Source organism: Rhinoraja longicauda, unplaced genomic scaffold (assembly GCF_053455715.1).
Source record: "Rhinoraja longicauda isolate Sanriku21f unplaced genomic scaffold, sRhiLon1.1 Scf000217, whole genome shotgun sequence".
NCBI lineage: Eukaryota > Metazoa > Chordata > Chondrichthyes > Rajiformes > Arhynchobatidae > Rhinoraja > Rhinoraja longicauda.
The window spans coordinates 73519-97177 of record NW_027601435.1 but is presented as its reverse complement, the minus strand read 5'-3'; the positions used below and the strand labels follow the sequence as shown (position 1 = coordinate 97177).

The following is a 23659-nucleotide window of genomic DNA, read 5'->3' as shown; positions in this document are numbered from 1 at the left end:
CATTTCTCAGTGTTAAATTCCATCAAGTATTTCTCAGCCCACATGGCCAACTGATCAAGATCCTGCTGCAATTTGAGTTGTGATGGTGGGTGGGTTTATTGGCTGTTTTGAATTGCCCTCAGGGTGTGCGTGTGCTGGGGGGGTGTTGGTGTGAATGTGGGGAGAGTGAAGTGGGTGAATGTGGGATCAGTGTAGACGGGTGTGTGGGTGGTCACTGCACGGCTGGAGGCACTGCCACTGTGCTGTATGACTGAGAGCATCTCTCCCTCCCACCACCAACATCACAGAATCCAGTCCATTCCCCACTCCGTATCAGTCAGCTACTGCCTTGCTGTGGTTCTCAGCTCTCCCTCAGTGGCAGGCACACCATGGAATCAGAGCCTCCACCTTACCATCCACGGTAATGATACAGCCCTGCAATCTCTCGAACCCCGCTCGACCACCCTCTGATACAGAGGTATCCACTTGGCATGCAGTCTGCTGCTCTTCCTTGGGTGCTTGCTGTTGGGATCAGCCAGCCACTGAGCCGCTATCATGGCTTTGCCCACGTTGATGGAGTCTCCACCCTTCATCCCCTCATTTATCGAATATTGTGCCGAACCTGATGCCAAATTAAACCAATCCCCCCTGCATGCACATAATCCATATCCCTCCATCCCCTGCATATCCATGAGCCTGTCTAAAGCCTTTTAAATCCCACTATCATATCTGCCTCTACCATCACTCCCAACAGCACATTCCAGGCACTCCCCACTTTATGTTGTAAAAACTAAATTTTCCCCTTATATTCAACCTCCCAAAATGCAATTCCGCATATTTGCCCGGGTAAACACTGCCTGCCATTTCTCCGCTCACATCTGTAACTAAGTTATATATACATTTGAGTCTTTTTTTCACTGTCCCTGAGCACCAATTTGTGCATCATCTGCACATTTACTGGCCAACTAATTTTCATCGCTATCATTAATATATATACTGTTAAAATAGGTGCCAGCACTAATCCCTGTGGAACTCCACTGGTTATGGGCCTCCAGTCAGAACAACATCCTTTCGCCACAGCCCTGTGTCTTCCCTGGGTGAGCCAGTCTGAATCAAACTATCACTGGTCATCTATTCTATATATTGTACGTGTTTATAGTATGATGTTCATAATGCATAGGAGCAGAATGAGGCTATTCAGCCCATCGAGTCTACTCTGCCATTCTCCAGCCATAGACCCTGGCTGATCTATCTTTTCCTCTCAACCCCATTCTCCTGCCTTCTCCCCATAACCTTTGTCGGAGCCATGTGTATTTGCTAGCTGTCTTAGCATACTATATTCTTTTGTATCCTATTTTTGGGGCTTACATACATGTGCATATGTGCATATATGGACTGGGAGGAGCCAGGGGAGGGGCCAGAATTATAATTGGGAAGACAGCGATGTTATGCGATAGACACGATTGGAGCTGTGGTGGGATACAATTCTTACCAAGTCAATGACTAGAGATATACTAATCTGTTTGTATAACTACTTCAATAAACGACTAATTAAACTGAAACGTCATGAAGATCTCTGTCGTTGTTTGCGTCAAGAATGTTCACTCCACTCCTTTCGTAAAAGTGGTAAGCTTAAGGACTTTATTGGGAAGGACTAAGTTGCTGCTACAACCTTTGACGCCCGGACTAATCAAGAATCTTGATTAGGTTGAAGGAGCCGAGAGAGGGAAGAAGGTCCAGAAGAGGCTCATGAGAGTTATCCGGGGGGTGATTGGGTTAACCCGTGATGTGTGTTTGAAAGCTGTTTGTCAGAGGGTGGTGAACCTGTGGAATTCTTTGCTGGCTGTGGAGGCCAAGTTATTGGGTATTAGAGAAGAGAGTCTAAAACTAAAGGGCATACGTTGACGCAGAGAGGGAAAAGATTTAAAAGGGATACAAGAGGCAACTGCTTCCCCATACAGAGGGCTGTGTACATATGGAGCTGTCAGATGCGATGGTAGAAGCAGCTACAATTATGACATTTGAAAGCCACTGAGAGCTACATAGAAGGGGTGTTTGAAGGGATAGACACAGAGTGCTGGAGTAACTCAGCATCTGCAGTTCCTTGATAGACACAAAAAGTTGGAGTAACTCAGCGGGACAGGCAGCATCTCTGTAGAGAAGGAATGGGTGACGTTTCAGGTCGAGTCCCTTCTTCAGACTGGTTAGGGATAATGGAAACGAGAGATATAGATAGCGATGTGGAGAGATACAGAAGAATGAATGAATGATTGAATGAAACAATGAATGCAAAAAAGATATGCAGTTCCTTGTTTCAATCAAGGGTTGAGGGGATATGGGCCTGGTACAGGCAAGCTGTGGCTGGATAGTATGCAAAATAAAATATTTCATTGCATCTCGGTACACGTGACAGCAATAACAGAACTAAACTAAACCAATTGTCTCGATCAGGCTGCCATGAGGAACTTTATCAGGATGCATCTCTGCTTGGCTTGGGAACAACTCCATGCAAGACCACGAATTGTGGACGCAACCCAGACCATCACACAAACCAACCTCCCTTGTATTGACTCTATTTATATCTCATGCTGCCTCGGCAAGGCCAGCAGCATAATCAAGGACATCACACCTTAGCCACTACCTCTTCTTTCCTCAGGCAAAAGGTATTAAATGTGAAAACGCACACCTGCAGATTCAGGGACAGTTTCTTCACAGCTGTTATCTGGAAAGTGAACTATCCTATCACAGCCAGAGAGCAGTTCTGAACTATTATCTATCTCTTTGGTAACCCTCAGATTTCACTGACACTAATGTCCATGAAGCCGGAATTAAGAACAGAGTTAGGCCATTTGGCCCATCGAGTCGACTCTGCCATTTATTCATGACCGATCTATCTTTCCCTCACAACCCATTCTTCAGCCTTCTCTCTGTAACCTTTGACCCCCTTACTAATCAAGAACCAGTCAACCTCTGCTTTGAAAATACCCAATGACAGCCTGCACAGCCGTCTATGGCGATGAATTCCACAGATTCACCACCCTCTGGCGAAAGATATTTCACCTCATCTCCATTCTTAAGGTATGTCCTTTCATTCTGAGGCTGTGCCCTCTGGTCCCAGACTCTCCAACTAGTGGAAACATTCTCTCCACATGCACTCTATGTAAGCCATGTCTTCTGGTCACTGCAAACCTCCCATGGTCTCTGCATTGTCCTCCACTACCTTCACCCCCCCCCCCCCCCCACCCCACCCCACCTCACCCCAACCACACACACTGAACTACAAACAATTAACCCCTTCAAAACCTTTACACATTTCTGGATTTCTTTATGAGGAAAGCCCTTTCAGTCCTTCCAGTCTGTGCAATCGTATTGGCCCACAAAGTTTACCTGTGGCCCAGGATGGGCTACCAGAGTGACCGATCACCCCGTGGGGCAGGGGATGTGGGAGGAGTGCCAGGGGAACCCACGGACACAGGAAGAGCATATAAACTGCACACGGATTAGAGCTGGCAGACAGCAGCACTAACTGCTGCTCCACTGTACCCTCTACTTGGTTTTCTTTCTTCCAGCCTGTTTCATCTGCTTTGCAGACTCATTTACTGAAGGCACCCAACGGTCCTGAATCATTGTGGGTTTCCCTTCACCCTGCCAATCCAGCTCTGAGCCTGACCATTCAGTTTGGCTGCCCTGCCCCAGTAATCCAAGTCCTTCCTCTTGCATCAGTTGTGGGTCACACATTCACCTGCACCCCCTCCTGTCTCCATCCATGGCACCAGGAGAGGTCCAGACATACATAACCAATACAAGACAAGTTTTGAAATGATTTTTTATTGCTTAAAAGCCACAAAGCAAAGCATAGCTCGCATTTGCTGAACCCCTGGAGTTTCAATCTGTCTATCACACCACTTCTTTGCCTGTTTGTGTGGTGTCCTTCCTTTGCTTGTACATATGTTTCCTCTAGGTCTCTCCCCATAATAATTTTGAGAACATTGAAAGGTGCATGTCCATGTAGTGACGATGTGTGATGTGAGCACAGGTCACAGCTGAGTCTCCAATAAAGAATATTACCTTCAGGTGATAACTGCAGTGAGAATTTAGCAGCTCGACAGGACTAACACATGAACACCTCCAACTTTCTCTCTTTCCCTCTTTCAACCTGCCTCTTTTTCCTGTTTATCCATCCACCAGAGTGTCTCTGGCAGTCTCTGTTCTTCCATCCCTTTCCATCCCCTGTCCCGCTGAGCATTTGCAGAATCGTAGCGTGCTGTGCAGTTGATTGGCTGTGAGCTCTGTACGGTTACTTGAGATACAAACGTGCTTCAGTAATAATCTGCGGGCAAAAGAAAGTGGTGAAAACCTTTCTGGGAAAGGAGCTGGAGTGAGGGTGACCAACAGTCGGTGAAGGGTCACCCCTCACTCACTCACTGTGGAAACCCCTCATTAACTCAGAAACTATCACCCCAACCCACTAGCAGGCCCTTGTCCTTGTCAACCCAAACCCTACTACCTCCCCCCCCTCCCCCCTCCCCCCCATTCACTGAAGACCACCGCCCCATCCACCCATTCATCCTCTGGGGCTCTGTCACTCCAGGTCTGTCCCTGCCAGAATAGATGGGAAAACCATGCTGCTAGGGGAAGTGAGCAGGTTAGGCAGCATCTGTGGAGGGAAGGCACAGTGGACGGGACTAAACTTGAAAGGCAGATGGGCGGGATTCAATGCGGGACTGAGGCAGGTGACAGGCTGGAAGTCCATATGGGTGGTGATGAAATAAAGTTGGAGGACAGAATAGGCAGGATATATAAATTGGCTGCACGCATATAGCCTCACTGGGCAAACCATCCGTAATGTAATCTCAGGCTAGTGCCGTGACATTCTCCTTAATCAATAAAACAACTCACTCACCTCTTTTACCCTCTATCTCTCCTATACCATGCATACAGAGTCATACAGTGTGGAAACAGGCCCTTCGGCCCAACTTGCCCAAACCGACCAACATGTCCCATCTGCACTCGTCCCATCTGTCTGCTTTGGCCCATATCGCTCCAAACATATCCTATCCATGAATCTGTCTAAATGCTTATTAAACGTTGCGATAGTACCTGCATCAACTACCTCCTCCGGCAGCTCGTTCCATACACCTGTCACCCTTTTTTGTGAATATAATACCCGTCAAATTCCTATTAAATCTTTTCCCCCTCACCTTAAACCTATGTCCTCTGGTTGTCGATTCCCCTATTATGGGCAAGAGACTGTGCATCTACCCAAACTATTCCTCTCATGAGTTTCTACACCTCTATAAGATCACCCCTCATCGTCCTGCGCTCCAAGCTATAGTCATAGCCTATAGCTCAGGCCCTCGCGTCCTGGCAACATCCTCGTAAATCTTCTCTGCACTCTTTCCAGCTTGAGAACATCTTTCCTGTAACCTGGTGCCCAAAACTGAACACAGTACTATAAATACTCCTCGATCCAGCTGCTCTACAACTCTCCCCAGATCCCTACCGTTCACCGTTTCACAACCATCTTTTAAAATAAGGCTGTAACGTAGCAAAATGTGGAAAAGATGATGGGGTCTGAATGCTATCTGAATGCACTGCATGTCATTAAACTGGAAATAATCTAGAAATAATTTACCAGAATTTTTCATGGCTTGATGGCCTGAGTTAGAGAGAGTGATGTGTTTTGGGTGTTTAAAATCATGAGGAGAGTGAATAGAGTCTTTTATCCAGGATAGACAATCAAAAGTCAGAGGTCCTAGATTTAAGGAGAAAGGGGCAAGATGTAATAGGAACCTGAAGACCACTTTTTTCACTCAGAGGATGTTGGGTCATGGAATTAGGTGCCAGTGGAGATCATTCTTGCAGGAACTATAACAGCATTTAAAAGACTCTTGAACAGGCACATGGATACGAAAGGCGTTGAGGGATATGGGCCAAACACAGGCAAATGGAACTTGCTTATATGAGGCATTTTGGTCGGTGTGGACAGGTTAGGCCGAAGCAGCTGTATCCATGCTGTAAGAGATAGATTGTAGGAAATGTTTCCCAATGGTACATGTGTCTAGGGACAGAGGGTGTTGGTCTAAGGAGGATCCGAGGAAGACCTTTATCCATTCAGAGGGTGATTGGAATCTGGAATGATCTCCTTGAGGGGATGGGGAGGCAGAAATTTTCAGTGTTGAAGAAACATTTGCATGAGCTCCTGAATTACCAAGTGAGTAGGGTGCGGACCAAGTGGTTGGAGTTGGATACCTGATGGTCAGCATGGACACGATGGACTGAGGGTTCTGTGTTGCATGATGTGGCCATAACCCTTGCATTTCTCTTTGCCACTCTTTCTTCTCTTCTCTATTTCCCTCTCCTTCCTCCCGGTCTACCTATCTGCCTCCCTCACACTCTCCCCCCAAACTATCTCTCCCCTGTACCCCTCTCACCTCACTCTGCCTTCCAGTTCTCTGTTTCACTTCTCTCACTCACTTCCTGTTCCACCCATTGTCCTGTCACCAACATCACTTCTCCCCACTAGCGCTTAGTTGTGGACTCCTTCTCGGGATCGAGTGTTCGCTTTTATACTCAGGACTTGATACTCACTCGCTGTCCAGATGATTCTTTCCGGATTATTATCTGTGAACAGAGAGCGGAAAGATAAGGTTACCAGGTGCGGACGGACCTAAGTTAGGACATCAGGAGCAGAAATAAGGAGAGATTATCAACTATTGAACCGTGGAGAGGGAGAGCCAGGCACAGGGTGGGAACAAGTCCCACATCCCTCCCCCTCTGGAATTCCAGATTGGATTTGAGAATCGGTGAATGACAGGAGTCCACTCGGCCCATCAGGCTTGTTCCAGCTTGATGGTGGAGCTCCTTGCTGAGTCTCACTCCCCATTCCTCCCCACAGTCCAGACTTTCTCCAGTTCCCTTTGCCCATTGCTGTGAATCTACTGAGCTCCATTCAGGCAGCACATCCCAGATCACTGGAGTTCCTCGCCTGAAACTTCTCTGCTGTTGTCAATCCCCTTCCCCCCCCCCCCCCGTATCTTCTGCTCTCCCTCTCTCCTGCCATCCTCCATCTATTCAATCTCTGAGAGGGCTTTCAGGGGCTTGATGAAGTCCTACCCTCAAGGCAGTGTGAAACTGGGCCAGAGGGGGTTAAAGATTGGGTAGCAGCATGGACCGGCGGCTGAGAGTGGGGGATAATTGTATTTCAGACTGTAGGCAATGGAAATATCAAATTCATATCAAATCCAGTAAAAATTTGTGTTTCAATGAGATCACCTCTCATTCTTGGAACTAGAGTTTAGACCAAGTTTGTTCGTTCTCTCTACAGAGGAGCAGCCAGACCCCATCCCAACCCACCATTCAACCTGCTGAAGCAATGCGGCTCACCTTCCATTGAGGGTAATCTTTCCTCAGGCAGGTACAGCAGATCTGTACATATTCCAGGTGCTGTCTCACCAGTGCCCCATATAATTGGAGCAATCCTCTTAAAATAAAGCCCAACACACAACAAATAGCTCACTACCCTACATGTGAACTTTCAGTGGTTGGTGTGCAAGAACCCCATACTTGGACCTCTCCCAACACCAACACCTTTCAATTTCCCACCATTTAAAATTCTCCAACTTTCTCCACATTATTTTCCATCCGCCATGTTCTGCCCGATGTCTCTGCATAATCCTGGCTTGGTATCGTCAGCTACCTTGGATACATCATGCAGTGAGCTGGTGCAGGATCCTGACCCCAAACAGGCACCATCCCTCTGCCTCCACTGATGCTGAGTTCCTCCAGCAGTTTGTGTTTTGCTTGGACATATCCAACCTGATCTTCTAATACAATTCAGGGATATCAATTGTGAGCAGCTGGACCCAGCATTAATCCAGCATCATTCCTGGTCACAGCCACCCAGCCCAAAAAATGACCCATTTTATCCTACTCCATCTTCTCTCAGTTGACCAAGTCCTGGCTCGTATATTATCCTCATGGCCGAGCATGTAAATTTTGTTTAATAACCTCCTATACTCCACTTTATTAAAGGCCTCTGAGTCCAAATACATATCAACTGGGTCCTCTTTTTCATTCCTGCCTGTTGCAACTTCGAAAGACTTTAAGGTTTCAGGTTGGGACACTTCTTTGGACTGATTTTGGGGGTGGGGGTGGGTGGGGTGGGAAGGAAGTTGGATGAGAGGAGGGGCAGGACAAAGCCTATGAGTCACGGGTGGATTCAGACGAATGTTTTTTGATCAGCGAATGGTCGAACAAAGTCCAGAGGGTGAGTTGAAAATTGTGAAGCTAGAGGAAGGAATGTAGTTGGAAGGAAATGGGTGAGAGAGAAATGGTTATGAGTCCAGGTGTAGCACAGGGAAGAGAGATGGACTGGGGGGAAGGAAGGGGGGAAGAAGGTGGGGGAGTTTGGTAAGTTACCAAAATTGGAGAATTAAATGTCCATATTATTAGGTTGTAAGTGACCCGTGGAATTTGAGGCACTGTTCCTCTAGTTTGTGTCTGGCCTCACTCTGGCAATGGAGGAAGCACAGGACAGAAAAGTCAGTGTTGGAATGGGAAGGGGGGTTAATGTGGTTAGTAACTGGGAAATCCAATCATCTTTGGTGGGTCGAGCTCAAGTGTCCGGCAAAAGAGTCGCTGAATCTATGCTTTGTGTCACCGATATAATGAAGGCCACATCCGGAACACCTGGAACATCTGGAAGGTTAGATCACATGTGATCTAAGGAGAGATAGCTGGATGGATAGAAAATTGGCTTCATGGAAGGAAGCAGAAGCTGATGGTGGAAGGTTTCTTTTCGGACTCGAGGCCTGTGACTGGTGGTGTGCCTCAGGGTTTGGTGGTGGGCCCATTGCTGTTTGTCATCTATATCATTGATTTGGATGAGAATGTACATGATTAGCAAGTTTGCAGATAACACAAAAGTGGGTGGTATTGTAGATAGTTAAGATGGAGCTTAACTACAGCGCCTTCGAGAGCGAGTTGGCAAGCTCGCACCTGTGCCGACGTCCCGACATGGTACATTCCGCCTTTTCATGCCATCGGCCCTCCGGGACTGCACCCATGTGTTCCTGCGCCGTGACGCCCACCGGACGCCGCTCCAGAGGCCTTATGAGGGCCCGTACCGGGTGCTGGAGCACGGACAGACAACCTTTGTCTTGGACATGGGGGGCCGGCCGGAGGCCATGTCAATTGACCGCTTGAAGCCGGCCCACTTGGACATCGACCAACGGGTTGCCCAGCCTCGGTCACGAGGTTGCCCCTCTTTGCGGGTCCCACCACCTGTCCCTCCAACTGTGCCTCCGCCGGCCCCTCTGTTGGCCGATTTCCGTACGCGGTCCGGTCGGGTAGTGCGACCACCAGTGCGTTTCGTGCCTCCGGTTCTAGGGGGGGGGGGTCCTGTGGCGGCTCCCAAGGGTCTGGCCATACCACTACCGACCCTTCGGCACGGGAATGGACCGGTTCAGGGGGGCGGCCCTTTGCTACGGTTATAAAGGACGAGGTTTTGGGCGCGATTTCACTCTGGCAGACTTGACCGGTCTAGCAAACGTAATAAAATCAAACCTCCCGAAATACCCGGCTCCTTGCCTTTATTTCGGGCCTTTCTCGACGCGCCACAGTTGTCAATAATTGCAGCAGGATCTTGATCGGTTGGCCAGGAGGGCTGAGGAATGGTTGATGGAATTCAATACAGAGAAATGTGAGGTGTTGCATTTTGGGAAGACTAAAATGGGCAGGATCTACACAGTCAACGGTAAGTCTCTGGGGAGAGTTGTAGAGAAGGAAGATCTAGGAGTGCAGGTACATAATTTGTTGAAAGTGGCAACACAAGTAGATAAGGTGGTCAAAAAGGTTTTTGGCACACTGGCCTTCATCTGTCAGAGTATTAAGTATAGAAGTTTGGAAGTCCTGTTGCATTTATATCAGACATTGATTAGGTATTAGGCAAGATGGTGTCAAGCTGGAAAGGGTGCAGAGAAGATTTACAAGAATCTTGCCAGGATTCAAGGGCCTGAGATTTATGAGTCGTAATTATATGGAGGTTGAGCAAGCTAGGACTCTATTCATTGGAGCGCAGGAGAATGAGGGGTGATCTTATAGAGGTGTACAAAATCATGAGAGGAATAGATTGGGTAGACATACTGAGCCTCTTGCCCAGTGTAGGGGAATCAAGAACCAGAGGACATAGTTTTAAGGTGAGGGGGGGGAAATTTAATAGGAACCTAGGGGTAACTTTCACACAGGTTGTGGATGTATGGAATGAGCTGCCGGAGGTAGTAGAGGCAGGTAGTATCACAATGTTTAAGAAACATTTGGACAGGTGCATGGATAGGACAGGTTTAGAGAGATATGGGCCAAACATAGGCAGGTGGGGCCAGTGTAGATGGGACATGTTGGTTGGTGTGGGCAAGTTGGGCCGAAGGGCGAGTTTCCGCACGGTATGATTCTCCTCCTGTCGCCCTCAGTTCTCTCTCCAACGCCATTCTTTCGAAGTACATTAATGACTTGGATGAAGGGATTAAAAGTACCATTAGCAAATTTGCAGATGATACAAAGCTGGGTGGCAGTGTGAACTGTGAGGAAGATGCTATGAGGATGCAGGGTGATTTGGACAGGTTGTGTGAGTGGGCGGATGCATGGCAGATGCAGTTTAAGGTGGATAAATGTGAGGTTATCCACTTTGATGGAAAGAACAGGAAGGCAGATTATTGTCTGAATGGTGTCAAGTTAGGAAATGGGGAAGTACAAAGAGATCTGGGTGTCCTTGGTCATCAGTCACTTAAAGTTAGCATGCAGGTACAGCAGGCAGTGAAGAAAGCTAATGGCATGTTGGCCTTTATGACAAGAGGAGTTGAGTATAGGAGCAAAGAGGTCCTTCTGCAGTTGTACAGGGCCCTAGTGAGACCACACCTGGAGTACTGTGTGGAATTTTGGTCTCCAAATTTGAGGAAGGACATTTTTGCTATTGAGGGCGTGCAGCAAAGATTCACTAGGTAAATTCCGAAACGGTGGGACTATCGTATGTTGAAAGACTGGAGCGACTAGGCCTGTATACGCTGGAATTTAGGATGAGAGGCGGTCTTATTGAAACATATATTATTAAAGGATTAGACACATTAGAGGCAGAAAACATGTTCCCAATGTTGGGGGAGTCCAGAACCAGGGGCCACAGTTTAAGAACAAGGGGTAAGCCATTTAGAACGGATATGAGGAAATACTTTTTCATTCAGAGAGTTGTAAATCAGTGGAATTCTCTGCCTCGGAAGGCAGTGGAGGACAATTCTCTTGCTGCTTTCAAGATAGCGGAGTCAGGGGGTATGAGGAGAAGGCAGGAACGGGGTACTGATTGTGAATGATCAGCCATGATCACATTGAATGGCAGTGCTGGCTCAAAGGGCCGAATGGCCTACTCCTGCACCTATTGTCTATTGTCTAAATCTGTTGTAATTTTAAGGGGTTGCAGCTCAGGGTGAACTTGTTGTGGTACATTTGGACCAGAGTGATTTTGTCCTGAGGAGAGATTAAGCAGACTGGGCCTGTCCTCTCGAGTGGAAAATAATGAGTAATAACCTCGTGATGATTTGCATATCCATTATAGGCTTTGGGAGGGGATTTATTGTAATGTTGGTTCCTCTAGTTGAGAAGTGTAGAAGTAGGGGGTTGTTGGGATTGCAAGTTGGGACAGGCTGTTGAGCACTGAGATAAGAAAAAAATCCCCATCCTCATAGGTGGCGATTCTGTAGATTTCATCACACAGGGGTGTGGGAGCTCAGCCACTGAGGGCATTCACAACAGAGATTACTAGATTTCTGGATATCAAGGGGAACATGGATTATGGGCTGGTTGTGAGCTTTTTTCATCAGGACCTGATACTTACGCAATCTTTCACAATTGATAGCTTTCTGAAGCATTTTTCGGCTTTCTGTGAACAAAGGAAAGTGGAGGTTACCAGGAGTGGACTGACCAGCTATGATCCTTCAGACAGAAAAGACGATGACAAACTAATGAAACGCGGAGAGGGAAGTGCTCCGAGCACATTACATCAGCACGTATTACTGGATGACGGATTGGCTGGAAATCTAAATAAAATAGAAAACAATAAATAACCTCAGCAAGTCAGGTAACGTTTATGGGGAAAGAAACAGATTTAACATTTCAGGTTCAACATCCCACTACAGTATCGGCAAAGGAAAGCACAAAAGGTAATTGAAGTTGCAGAAACATCCTGAAAAGGTCAGGAAAAAGGAGGCTTGGATCAGGTCCAGGTGGCTGGGACAAAGCGTATCCCTGGAGAATGTAGCGGACTGGAGGGCATATTTATAGTAATGGAATCACACAGCACAGAAACAGGCCCATAGGCACAACCTGCCCATGCTGACCAATATGCCCCATCTATATTAGACAGTAGATAATAGGTGCAGGAGTAGGCCATTCGGCCCTTCGAGCCAGCACCGCCATTCAATGTGATCATGGCTGATCATTCTCAATCGGTACCCCGTTCCTGCCTTCTCCCCACACCCCCAGACTCCGCTATCCTTAAGAGCTCTATCTAGCTCTCTCTTGAATGCATTCAGAGAATTGGCTTCCACTGCCTTCTGAGGCAGAGAATTCCACAGATTTACAACTCTCTGACTGAAAAAGTTTTTCCTCATCTCCATTCTAAATGGCCTACCCCTTATTCTTAAACTGGCCTCTGGTTCTGGACTACCCCAACATTGGGAACATGTTTCCTGCCTCTAAGGTGTCCAACCCCTTAATAATCTTATATGTTTCGATAAGATCCCCTCTCATCCTTCTGAATTCCGGTGTATACAAGCCTAGCCACTCCAGTCTTTCAACATATGATAGTCCCACCATTCCGGGAATTAACCTAGCAAACCTACGCTGCATGCCCTCAATAACAAGAATATCCTTCCTCAAATTTGGAGACCAAAACTGCACACAGTACTCCAGGTGCGGTCTCACTTGGGCCCTGTACAACTGCAGAAGGACCTCTTTGCTCCTATACTCAACTCCTCTTGTTATGAAGGCCAACATTCCATTGGCTTTCTTCACTGCCTGCTGTACCTGCATGCTTCCTTTCAGTGAATGATGCACTAGGACACCCAGATCTTGTTGTACGTCCCCTTTTCCTAACTTGACACCATTCGGATAATAATCTGCCTTCCTATTCTTGCCACCAAAGTGGATAACCTCACACATATCCACATTAAACTGCATCTGCCATGCATCCGCCCACTCACACAACCTGTCCAAGTCACCTTGCAACCTCATAACATCTTCCTCACAGTTCACACTACCACCCAGCTTTGTATCATCTGCAAATTTGCTAATGGTACTTTTAATCCCTTCATCCAAGTCATTAATGTATATATTAAATAGCTGCGGTCCCAGCACCGAGCCTTGCGGTACCCCACTAGTCACTGCCTGCTATTCTGAAAGGGACCCATTTATCCCCACTCCTTGCTTTCTGTCTGCCAACCAATTTTCCATCCATGTCAGTACCCTACCCCCAAAACCATGTGCTCTAATTTTGCCCACTAATCTCCTATGTGGGACCTTGTCGAACGCTTTCTGAAAGTCACCACATCCACCGGTTCTCCCCTGTCAATTTTCCTAGTTACATCCTCAAAAAATTCCAGAAGATTAGTCAAGCATGATTTCCCCTTCGTAAATCCATGCTGACTCGGAACGATCCTGTTACTGCTATTCAAATGCTCCGCAATTTCATCTTTTATAATTGACTCCAGCATCTTCCCCACCACTGATGTCAGACTAACTGGTTTATAATTTCCTGTTTTCTCTCTCCCTCCTTTCTTAAAAGTGGGATAACATTAGCTACCCTCCAATCCACAGGAACTTATCCTGAATCTATAGAACATTGGAAAAGGATCACCAATGCGTCCACAATTTCAAGAGCCACCTCCTTAAGTATCCTGGGATGCAGACCATCAGGCTCAGGGGATTTATCAGCTTTCAGTCCCATCAGTCTACCCAACACCATTTTCTACCTAATGTTCCTTCAGTTCCTCCGTCACCCTAGGATCTCTGGCCACTAGAACATCTAGGAGATTGTTTGATTGTTATACTAGTCCCACCTACTTGCACTTGGCCCATATCCCTCCTTCATTATCCATGTACCCATCCATATACCCAACATTCCATTTACCCACCACCCTCTGTGTGAAAAAGTTGCCCCTTAGGTTCCTATTAAATCTTTCCCCTATCACCCTAATCCTATGGCTTCTGATTCTTGATTTCCCTACTCTGGGTAAAAGACCTTATCTATTCCACTCATGATCTTATACTCACTCCTCTGTAAGTTCATTCCTCATCCTCCTGCATTCCAGGCAATAAAGTCCTAGACAGCCCAATCACTCCCTGTAGCTCAGGCCCTCAAGTCCTGGCACGGCACGGTAGCGCAGCGGTAGAGTTGCTGCTTTACAGCGAATGCAGCGCCGGAGACTCAGGTTCGATCCTGACTACGGGTGCTGTACTGTAAGGAGTTTGTACGTTCTCCCCGTGACCTGCGTGGGTTTTCTCCGAGATCTTCGGTTTCCTCCCACACTCCAAAGACGTACAGGTATGTAGGTTAATTGGCTGGGTAAATGTAAAAATTGTCCCTAGTGGGTGTAGGATAGTGTTAATGTACGGGGATCGCTGGGCGGCACGGACTTGGAGGCCGAAAAGGCCTGTTTCCGGCTGTATATATATGATATGATATATGATATGATAACATCCTTGTAAATGATGTTCGTAAAGGAAAACTAAAGGGCAAAAAAGAAGGCCTGGCAGACCTCTGGCAGATAAGATGCAAGAGACTCCAATGAGTTTTTGTAACATTTTATGCGTGGGTGGGGGTGGGACACACGACATGGGGGGGAGGAGATATGACACGGGGGGGGGGGGGGGGGGGGGGGGGGGGGGAGATATGACACGGGGGGGGGGGGGGAGATATGACACGGGGGGGGGGTGGAATACGGAAGAGACGGCGCCGAGGACTCCTGTACATTGGTAACATTAGGTCCCTGTCTCACAACACAAACACCTTGCAACAAAGAACCATTAATTGAGCATTACATACCTTTGGTATTACGTTTGCACAACTTTCCACACGTCTGCAACAAAAACAAAGAAGTTTTGTTTCCGCTGCACATCAACATTCATCGCTCATAAGTAAATACAAATTCTTGTATCCCTTCCTCCCCCTCACCAACATACCGTCCCCACATTCCTCACCCTCTCTGCTTAATCCCCATTAACCCATGTGCTCCCTCTCAGTATTCCCACCTCTCCACACACTCTCCCTCTCTGGCACACAATCACATTGGAGAGTAGCAACGATTTGTGAACAAAAACTGATCTGTGTTCCTGTTGCATTGTACAGCTCTCTGCCCATCTACAAGAGTTCACAACCCAATGGTATGAACATTGAATTCACCAATATCAAGTAATACCCCCATGCCCTCTCTCGTTTCCGTTCCCCCCTCCTACACCCGGTGCAGCCCATTTATTTCACTATCTCCCATCTGCCCCTTCACACCCCACCATTTTCCTTCCTCAGTGTGCTCATCTCCCATCTCCAGATCCCTCATTTCTCTTTTATTCCCCCCTCTTCCCCCCCCCCACACAATACTGCACACAATACTCCAAATGTGCCCTGACCATAGTTTATAAAGCTGCAACATGATCACCTGATTCTCAAACCCACATCTGACTGATGAAGGTAAGCAAGCTGTCTGCCTTCTTTACCTCCCTATCCATGTTGTGCTTCCACTTTCAGTAAACTATAGACTTGCTCCTCAAGATTCCTCTGCAGATAATGCTACGGAGGGTTTAATTTATAAGGACCAGACTCGAGCAGAGGGCAAAGCTTTAAAGTGAGAGTGGCAAAGTTTAAAGGAGAGTGGTGGGTGCCTGGAACACACTGCTGAGGGTAGTGGTTGCGGCAGATACAATAGTGACATTTGAGGCCTTTAAATAAGTACATGGATATGCAGGGAATGGAGGGATGTGGATCATGTGCAGGTGGAGGAGATTAGTTTATCTTGGCATCATGAACAGCACTGACATTGTGGGCCAAAGGGCCTGTTCCTGTGCTGCATTGTACTGATAGGCCTGGAACAATGCAGGGTGTAACACAGGGAACTTCGATCATGTGGATGATCACAGTCTTTTCCCAAGGGCGGGAGAGTGTCAAACTAGATTTTCGATGAGAGGGGAAAGATTTAAAAGGGATCTGAGGGTGGTGGGAGTATGAAATGAGCTGCCAGAAGAGGTAGGAGGAGCGAGTACAATAACAATATTTCAAAGTTATACGGACAGGTACATGGATTGGAAAGGTTTAGAGGAGTATGGGCCAAACGCAACCTAATGGGTGTGGCTCGAGGTGAACACTTTGGTTAGCATGGAATAGGTGCTGAAGGCCCTGTTTCCATGCTGCATAGCTCTCTGTCTATATGATCTATATTCTGCCTCTCCCTCTACCCATCCATCTCTTTCTCCCTGCCTGTATAGCTCTCCATCTCTTCACATCTGTCCTCCTCTCCTCTTTTCACACATCTATCTGTAACTATCTATCTATCTTCCTGTGTCTGCCTCTGTTTCACACATCTGTTTGTTTTGTCAGGCATCTGTGCATCTCCCCCTTCTCTCTCTCCCTCGCTGCATCCTTTATCTCCCACTCTCTCTCTGCCACTCACACACTGTTGCTCTCTCCTTCAACTCTCCATCTTTTCCATCCCATCTCTTTGTGCTCTGTCCTCAATCTCCTCTCCTTCTCATTGTCCCCCCTCTGTCACTCTTACTCTCTCCATCACTTCTCCCTCAGACTCTCTCTCTGTCCGTCCTCCTCCTCTCCCTCCTTCCATCTCTCTCTCTCTCCATCTCCCTGCCTCTGTCTATCTTCTTCCATATATTTGTCTCTCTGCCACCCTTCCTCATTTTGTCTCTCTCTCCTCCCGTGGATGGTGGTGGTGGGGCTGTATGTCAGTGAGATACACACATCAGGTCCTCACCTGTAGTAGTTCAGACCTTTCTCAAAGTACTCACGCACTGTTAATGTCTGAGTAGCAGGCTTACCATGTGCCTCCCACTGTTGGGACCTGTGGAAAGAGATTAGGAACAGCAATGTTTCAATATGAAGAGTTTTCAAGAGTGCAGAGCTGAAAGATGGATTGAAGGAGAAACAGAAACTGTCTTTGAATGATATTGGTGGTGAGACCACACTTGGACTATTGTGCAAAGTTCCAGTCACCCAACTACAGGAATTATTCCAACTAAATATATAGGAATAATTTCAACTATGGGAACCCCGTCATTAAGTTGGAAAGGGTACAGAAGAGATTGATGAGGATGTAACAGGGACAGGAGGGATTGAATGATATGGAGGGACTGGACAGGCTGGGGCTGTTTTCACTGGAGCGAAGAAGGCAATAAAGTGACTGCTTTCCCAGGGTTGGGGTGTCTAAAACATGAGGGCATAGGTTTAAGGTGAAAGGGGAAAGATTTAAAGGGGACCTAAGGGGCAATCTTTTCCACACAGACGGTGCTACATTTACGGAATAAGCTGACAGAGGTCATGTAGAGATGGATTTAAAAGACATTTGGACAGGCATATGGATAGAAATGTTTAGAGGAAGTTAAAAACAAGTTGGTGGAGGAACTTAGCAGACCAGACAGTATCTGCAGGGAGAAAATGGACTGATGACTTTTCAGATCAGGACCTTTCTCCAGTCTGAAGACCAGGAACCAAAACATTATTTGTCCAGTTGGAAGGGGAGGGGTAGGGGTAGGGGTGGGGGTGGGGAGAGTGGGTGATGTCCATGGTGGGGGTGGGGGTGGGGAGAGTGGGTGATGAAGGAGAATGTCCATGGGAGGGGAGCGATGATGGGGGAGAATGTCCATAGGAGGGGTAGGGGCAGGGAGGGTGGGTGATGAGGGAGAGTGTCCGTGGGTGGGGAGGGGGTGGAGAGAGTGAGTGTTGGGGAGAGTGTCAGTGGGAGGGGAGGGGTGATGGGGGAGAATGTCCACAGGAGGGGTGGGGTTGGGGAGAGTGGGTGATGAGGCACAGTGTCCATGGATGGGGAGAGTGGGTGATGGGGGAGAGTGTCAGTGGGAGGGGTGTAGAGTGGGTGATGAGAGTGTCCGTGGGAGGGGTGTAGAGAGTGGGTGGTGTGAGTGTCCGTTGAAGGGTGGGAAGGGGGTGGGGAGAGTGGGTGATGGGGCAGAGTGTCCATAGGAGGGGTGGGGATGGGGAGAGTGGGTGATGGGGGAGAGTGGGTGATGGGGGAGAGTGGTGGGGAGAGTGGGTGATGGGGCAGAATGGGTGATGGGGCAGAATGGTGGGGAGAGTGTCCGTGGGAGGGGATCCAGTGGGTTGGAGATTTGACTCATATGAAGGTACAGCACAGCAGTCAGTTATTTGGCTTACTGAGTCTGCACTGACCACCAAGCACCCATTTTATGATCAATTGCCCCATAGATTCTCCCCCTTAATTTATAGCAGCCAATTAACGTAGCCCTCACACATCTTTTGAATGTGGGAAGAATCCAGAGCACCCTTGGGAAGCCCACAGAATAACAGGGAGAATGTACAAACACAGGCAGAGGCAGATATCAGGATTGAACCAGGGGTTACTGGAGCCGTGTGGTGGTAGCTTTACTAGTTGTACCACTGTGCCACCTAAACCATTGAACAGACAAACTTTGGTGTTCAAACCCAAGGATTGCAGGTGTGCAGTACACAAGGTTGCCAGCACAGGTGTGCACAATATTTCCCTTCATTTGTCAGGCACTAAATAAGAACAGTGTTACAACTTTATCTATTGGTCAGGCCACACCTGGAGAACTGTATAATTCTGATCTAGGATTAGGCACCTGAATTATGAGGAACGACTGGATAGACAGCGTTAGCTTTCCCGGGAGTTGAGGAGGCTGAAGGGGACCCGGTGGACATGCACAAAGGTATGAGAGTAAGAGACAGAGCAGATAGTAGGAAACTAGATGGCTCACTTTTAGGAGAAGTGGGAAAAGATTTAGAGATCTGAAAATAACTTTTTCAAGAGAGGGTAGTTGGAATCTGAAACACACTGCTCGAGGCAGTGGAAGCAGTGACTCTCACAACATTTAGAAGTTAGAAGAGGATTGATGAGGGCAGTGTGGCCTGCTAAATTCAGCAAGGCCTTTGACAAGGTATCGCATTGTAAGCTCGGCTGGAAGGTTAGATCACATGGGATCCACGGCAAACTAGCCAATTGGTGAGAAAATTGGTTTGATGGCAAGAGCCAGAGGGTATAGTAAAGAGTTGTTATTCAGATTGGAGATCAGAAACCAGTGGTGTGCCACAGGGATCGATGCTGGGTCACTATTGTGGAATGACCGAATGGCCTAATTCTGCTCCAATCACTTATGACCTTGTCATGGCCCAGCTAATGTCCACATAGACAACGATCTTTAACCTCAATCAATCCTCTTGGTCACCTCTTTAAAAAACTGTCTGCTTTGTGAGATATGATTTCCTATGATTATCCCTGATCAGTCTTTATCTATCAACTGCTGGTAAATGATGTCCCTCAGAATCACCTGCAGTTACGTACCCACTACTGATGCAGGCTCACTCACCAGTGGTGCCCTGGCTTGTCCTTGGTGCCCTTAAATAACTGTACATTAGCCACCCTCCAGTCTACTGGAACTTCACCTGTGCCTAAAGATGATGGTAATATCTGTGCAAGGGCTCCACAATTTCTACCCTAGCTTTTCACAAGGTGCAAGTATACATTTGGTCAACCCCTGGGGATTTATCCACCTTAGGTACAAACCATTACCAAAGTTTTTTATAGACAGACAGATCTGGCCAATATTTGTCCAAAATACGCCGTAAAGTCTGAAAATAAACAAATTAACAGTTTGTGTCAGGACAAGAGTGAAATAAAAACTGAAAATACAAGAAAGAGAACATCACATACCCTACACAGCGATAGCAGCTGGATTGCAATCAAGTTGGTCAGCGATATGAAAACAGATACAGGTATCTGGGAATAGGGTGGGATCTAATCCAGGGATTTGGGGGTTTGTAAATAAACAGATACTCAGGAATTACAGGTTGGAATCCAAGTGAGGATTTCCACATAATCTAACAGAAACCCAAAAGTTATGTGTAGACTTGAATATTGAGTCGTAGATTTATAGTTATAGAGTCATAGAGTGGTACAGTGTGGAAACAAGCTCTTCGGCCCAACTCGCCCATACCGGCCAACAGTGGCCCAGCTACCCTAGTCCCACTTGCTTGGTCCATAATACACCAAAGCTGTCCTATCCATGTACTTGTCCAACTGTTTCTTAAACGATGGGATAGTCCCAGCCTCAACTACCTCCTCTGGCAGCCTGTTCCATACACCCACCACCCTCTGTGTGAAAAAGTTACCAATCGGATTCCGATTTAATCTTTGCCCCTTCACCTTGAACCTATGTCCTCTGGTCCTTGATTCCCCTACTCTGGGTAAAGGACTCTGTGCATCTACCCGATCTCTTCCTCTCATGATTTTATACACCTCTATAAGATCTCCCCTCATCCTCCTACGCTCCATGAAATAGAGACCCAGCCTAGTCAACCTCTCCCTATAGCTCACACCCTCTAGTCGTGGCAACATCCTTGTAAATCTTTTCTAAACCCTTTCAAGCTTGACAATATCTTTCCTATAACATGGTGACCAGAACTGAACACGTCTTATAAAACTGTAACATGACCTTCCAACTTCTATACTCAATACTCTGACTGATGAAGGCCAAAGTGCCAAAAGCCTTTTTGATTACCTTATCTACCTGCGACGTGACCTTCAAGGAACCATGCACTTGTACTCCTAGATCCCTCTGCTCTGCAACACTACACAGAGGCCTACCATTTTACTGTGTAGGTTCTACCCTTGTTCGACGTCCCAAAATACAACACCTCACACTTCTCTGCATTAAATTCCATCACAACTCCTCCGCCCACCTTGCCAATCGATCCAGATCCTGCTGCAATTGTTCACAACCATCTTCACTATCTGCAAAACCACTAACTTTGGTGTCATCAGCAAATTTGATAATCTTGCCCTGTATGTTCTCATCCATTGATGTAGATGGGAAACAGTAATGGGCCCAGCACCAAACCCTGAGGCACACCACTAGTCACAGGCCTCCATTCTGAGAAGCCACCTTCCACCATCACCCTCTGCCTCCTTCCATGGAGCCAATTAGCTATCCTTTCAGCTATCTCTCCTTGGATCCCATGAGATCTAATCTTCCAGAGCAGCCTACCATGTGGAACCTTGTCGAACACCGTACTGAAGTCCATTAACACAACTTCTACAGCTCTGCCCTCATCAACATTTTTGCTCACGTCTTCAAAAAAATCAATCAGAATTCTGAGACATGACCTCCCCACGTACAAAACCATGCTGACTATTCCTAATTAGCCCTTGCCCATCCAAATGCCTGTATATTCTATCCCTCAGAATACTCTCCAGTAACTTCCAACTACAGATGTTAAGCTCACCGGCCTATAGTTCCCAGCATTTTCCCTGCAGCCTTTCTTGAAAAGAGGCACAACATTTGCCACCCTCCAATCTGGCACCTCTCCTGTATTTAAGGATGACTCATAAATTTCAACCAGGGCTCCCGCAATTTCCTCTCTAGTTTCCCGGAATGTCGTCGGATATATCTGATCAGGCCCCGGAGATTTGTCTACCTTCATACACGACAGTACCTTCAGTACTTCCTTGACGGTAACAATGACTCTCATGACACTTCCAGTGAATGCTCCAATTTCCTCTGCCCTACTGTCTTTCTCCACGGTAAATACAAAGGAGAAATACTCATTTGAGGACCTTGCCCATCTCCTGTGGCTCCACACAGAGGTGACAGTTTTTATTCCTGAGATGTCCCACTCTCTCTCTAGTTACCCTTTCTCCCTTAATTATTTATAAAATCTTTTGGAATTGTTCTTGAGGCTACCCGCCAGAGCTATCTCCTGGCCTCTTTTTTGCCCTTCTGTTCTCCTTTTTTTAGTTGCTCCTTAGTTCCCAAAACTCCTCCAGGGGTGCACTTGATCCCAGCTGCCTATACCTGTCCCATGTATCCTTCTTGTTTTTGACTAACATCTCAATTTCCCTCATCAGCCAAGCTGCCTTCTTTGCCTGCTATGCCTTTCACTCTAACGGGGACGTACACATCCTGAGCTCTCTTTAGTACACTTTTAAAAACATCCCACTTGGCCGATGTTCCTTTCCCCATCAAATAACCTGCTCCAGTCAACTTGAAGGTTCTCTCATACCCTCAAAGTTGGCCTTACCCCAGTTGAGCAAGTTAGGAAGAGGGGATGTTCAACGAGATCTGGGTGTCCTAGTGCATCAGTCACTGAAAGGCAGCATGCAGGTACAGCAGGCAGTGAAGAAAACCAATGGAATGTTGGCCTTCGTAACAAGAGGAGTTGAGTATAGGAGCAAAGAGGTCCTTCTACAGTTGTACCGGGCCCTGGTGAGACTGCACCTGGAGTACTGTGTGCAGTTTTGGTCTCCAAATTTGAGGAAGGATACTCTTGCTATTGAGGGCGTGCAGCGTAGGTTCACTAGGTTAATTCCCGGAATGGCGGGACTGTCGTATGTTGAAAGGCTGGAGCAATTAGACTTGTATACACTGGAATTTAGATGGATGAGGGGGGATCTTATTGAAACGTATAAGATAATTAGGGGATTGGACACATTAGAGGCAGGAAACATGTTCCCAATGTTGGGGGAGTCCAGAACAAGGGGCCACAGTTTAAGAATAAGGGGTAGGCCATTTAGAACGGAGATGAGGAAGAACTTTTTCAGTCAGAGAGTGGTGAAGGTATGGAATTCTCTGCCTCAGAGGGCAGTGGAGGCCAGTTCGTTGGATGCTTTCAAGAGAGAGCTGGATAGAGCTTTTAAGGATAGCGGAGTGAGGGGGTATGGGGAGAAGGCAGGAACGGGGTACTGATTGAGAGTGATCAGCCATGATCACATTGAATGGCGGTGCTGGCTCGAAGGGCTGAATGGCCTACTCCTGCACCTATTGTCTATTGTCTATTGTCTAACACATGGTCCCTCTCCATCCCGGTCCATAGCTTTCTTAAACCTCATCTGAACCCTTCATGCTATGATTTTCCCAGTCTATATTAGGAAAGTTAAAATCCCCTACTACAACAACCTTATTTGACCTGCAGCTGTCTGCAATCTCCTGGCACATTTGCTCTTCTAATTCCCGTTGACTATTTGGGCATTTGTAGTACACCCCTTTCCTGATCATCCCTTTCTTGTTCCTCAGCTCCACCTACATAGCTTCACTAGACGAACTGTCCGTAATGTTACCTCTGAACTTAACCTCTGAACCTAGCCGTGCCATCCTCCTTAATAAACAATGCAACTCCCCCTCTGCTTTTTTCCTCACCCATGTCTCTCCTGAAGCTCCTGTACCCCGGATCATTGAGCTGCCAGTCCTGCCCCTCCCTTATCCAGGTTTCAGTCATGGCTATAACGTCCCAGTCGTGCGAACCTAACCACGTCCTAAGCTCATATGCCTTACCCATCAAGCCCTTGCATTAAAATACATGCAGTTTAAACCATCAATCCTTCCTCGCTCTCCGGGTTTTTCCCTCTTCTGTCCATCAACCTTTCCT

General features: G+C 47.2%; 1 protein-coding gene and 1 long non-coding RNA gene across 2 annotated transcripts in view; both read right to left on the bottom strand.

The window, feature by feature from the left end:
- Window positions 1-3815: 3815 nt before the first annotated feature.
- Window positions 3816-11893, bottom strand: LOC144590578 (uncharacterized). Its single transcript, XR_013546451.1, has 3 exons — window positions 11861-11893; window positions 6571-6603; window positions 3816-4309 (listed from the first exon to the last, which is right to left on the bottom strand). It is a non-coding gene; the product is annotated as an uncharacterized LOC144590578 (long non-coding RNA).
- Window positions 11894-15016: 3123 nt separating this feature from the next.
- LOC144590579 (ribonuclease T2-A-like) overlaps window positions 15017-23659 on the bottom strand; it is a 30970-nt gene continuing 22327 nt past the window's right edge. The window contains exons 5-7 of the mRNA XM_078395098.1: window positions 19809-19867; window positions 17001-17087; window positions 15017-15101 (exon numbers count right to left, since the gene is read on the bottom strand). Of these exons, the coding sequence (XP_078251224.1) occupies window positions 15017-15101; window positions 17001-17087; window positions 19809-19867 (231 nt within the window). The remainder of the gene's footprint in view (window positions 15102-17000; window positions 17088-19808; window positions 19868-23659) is intronic.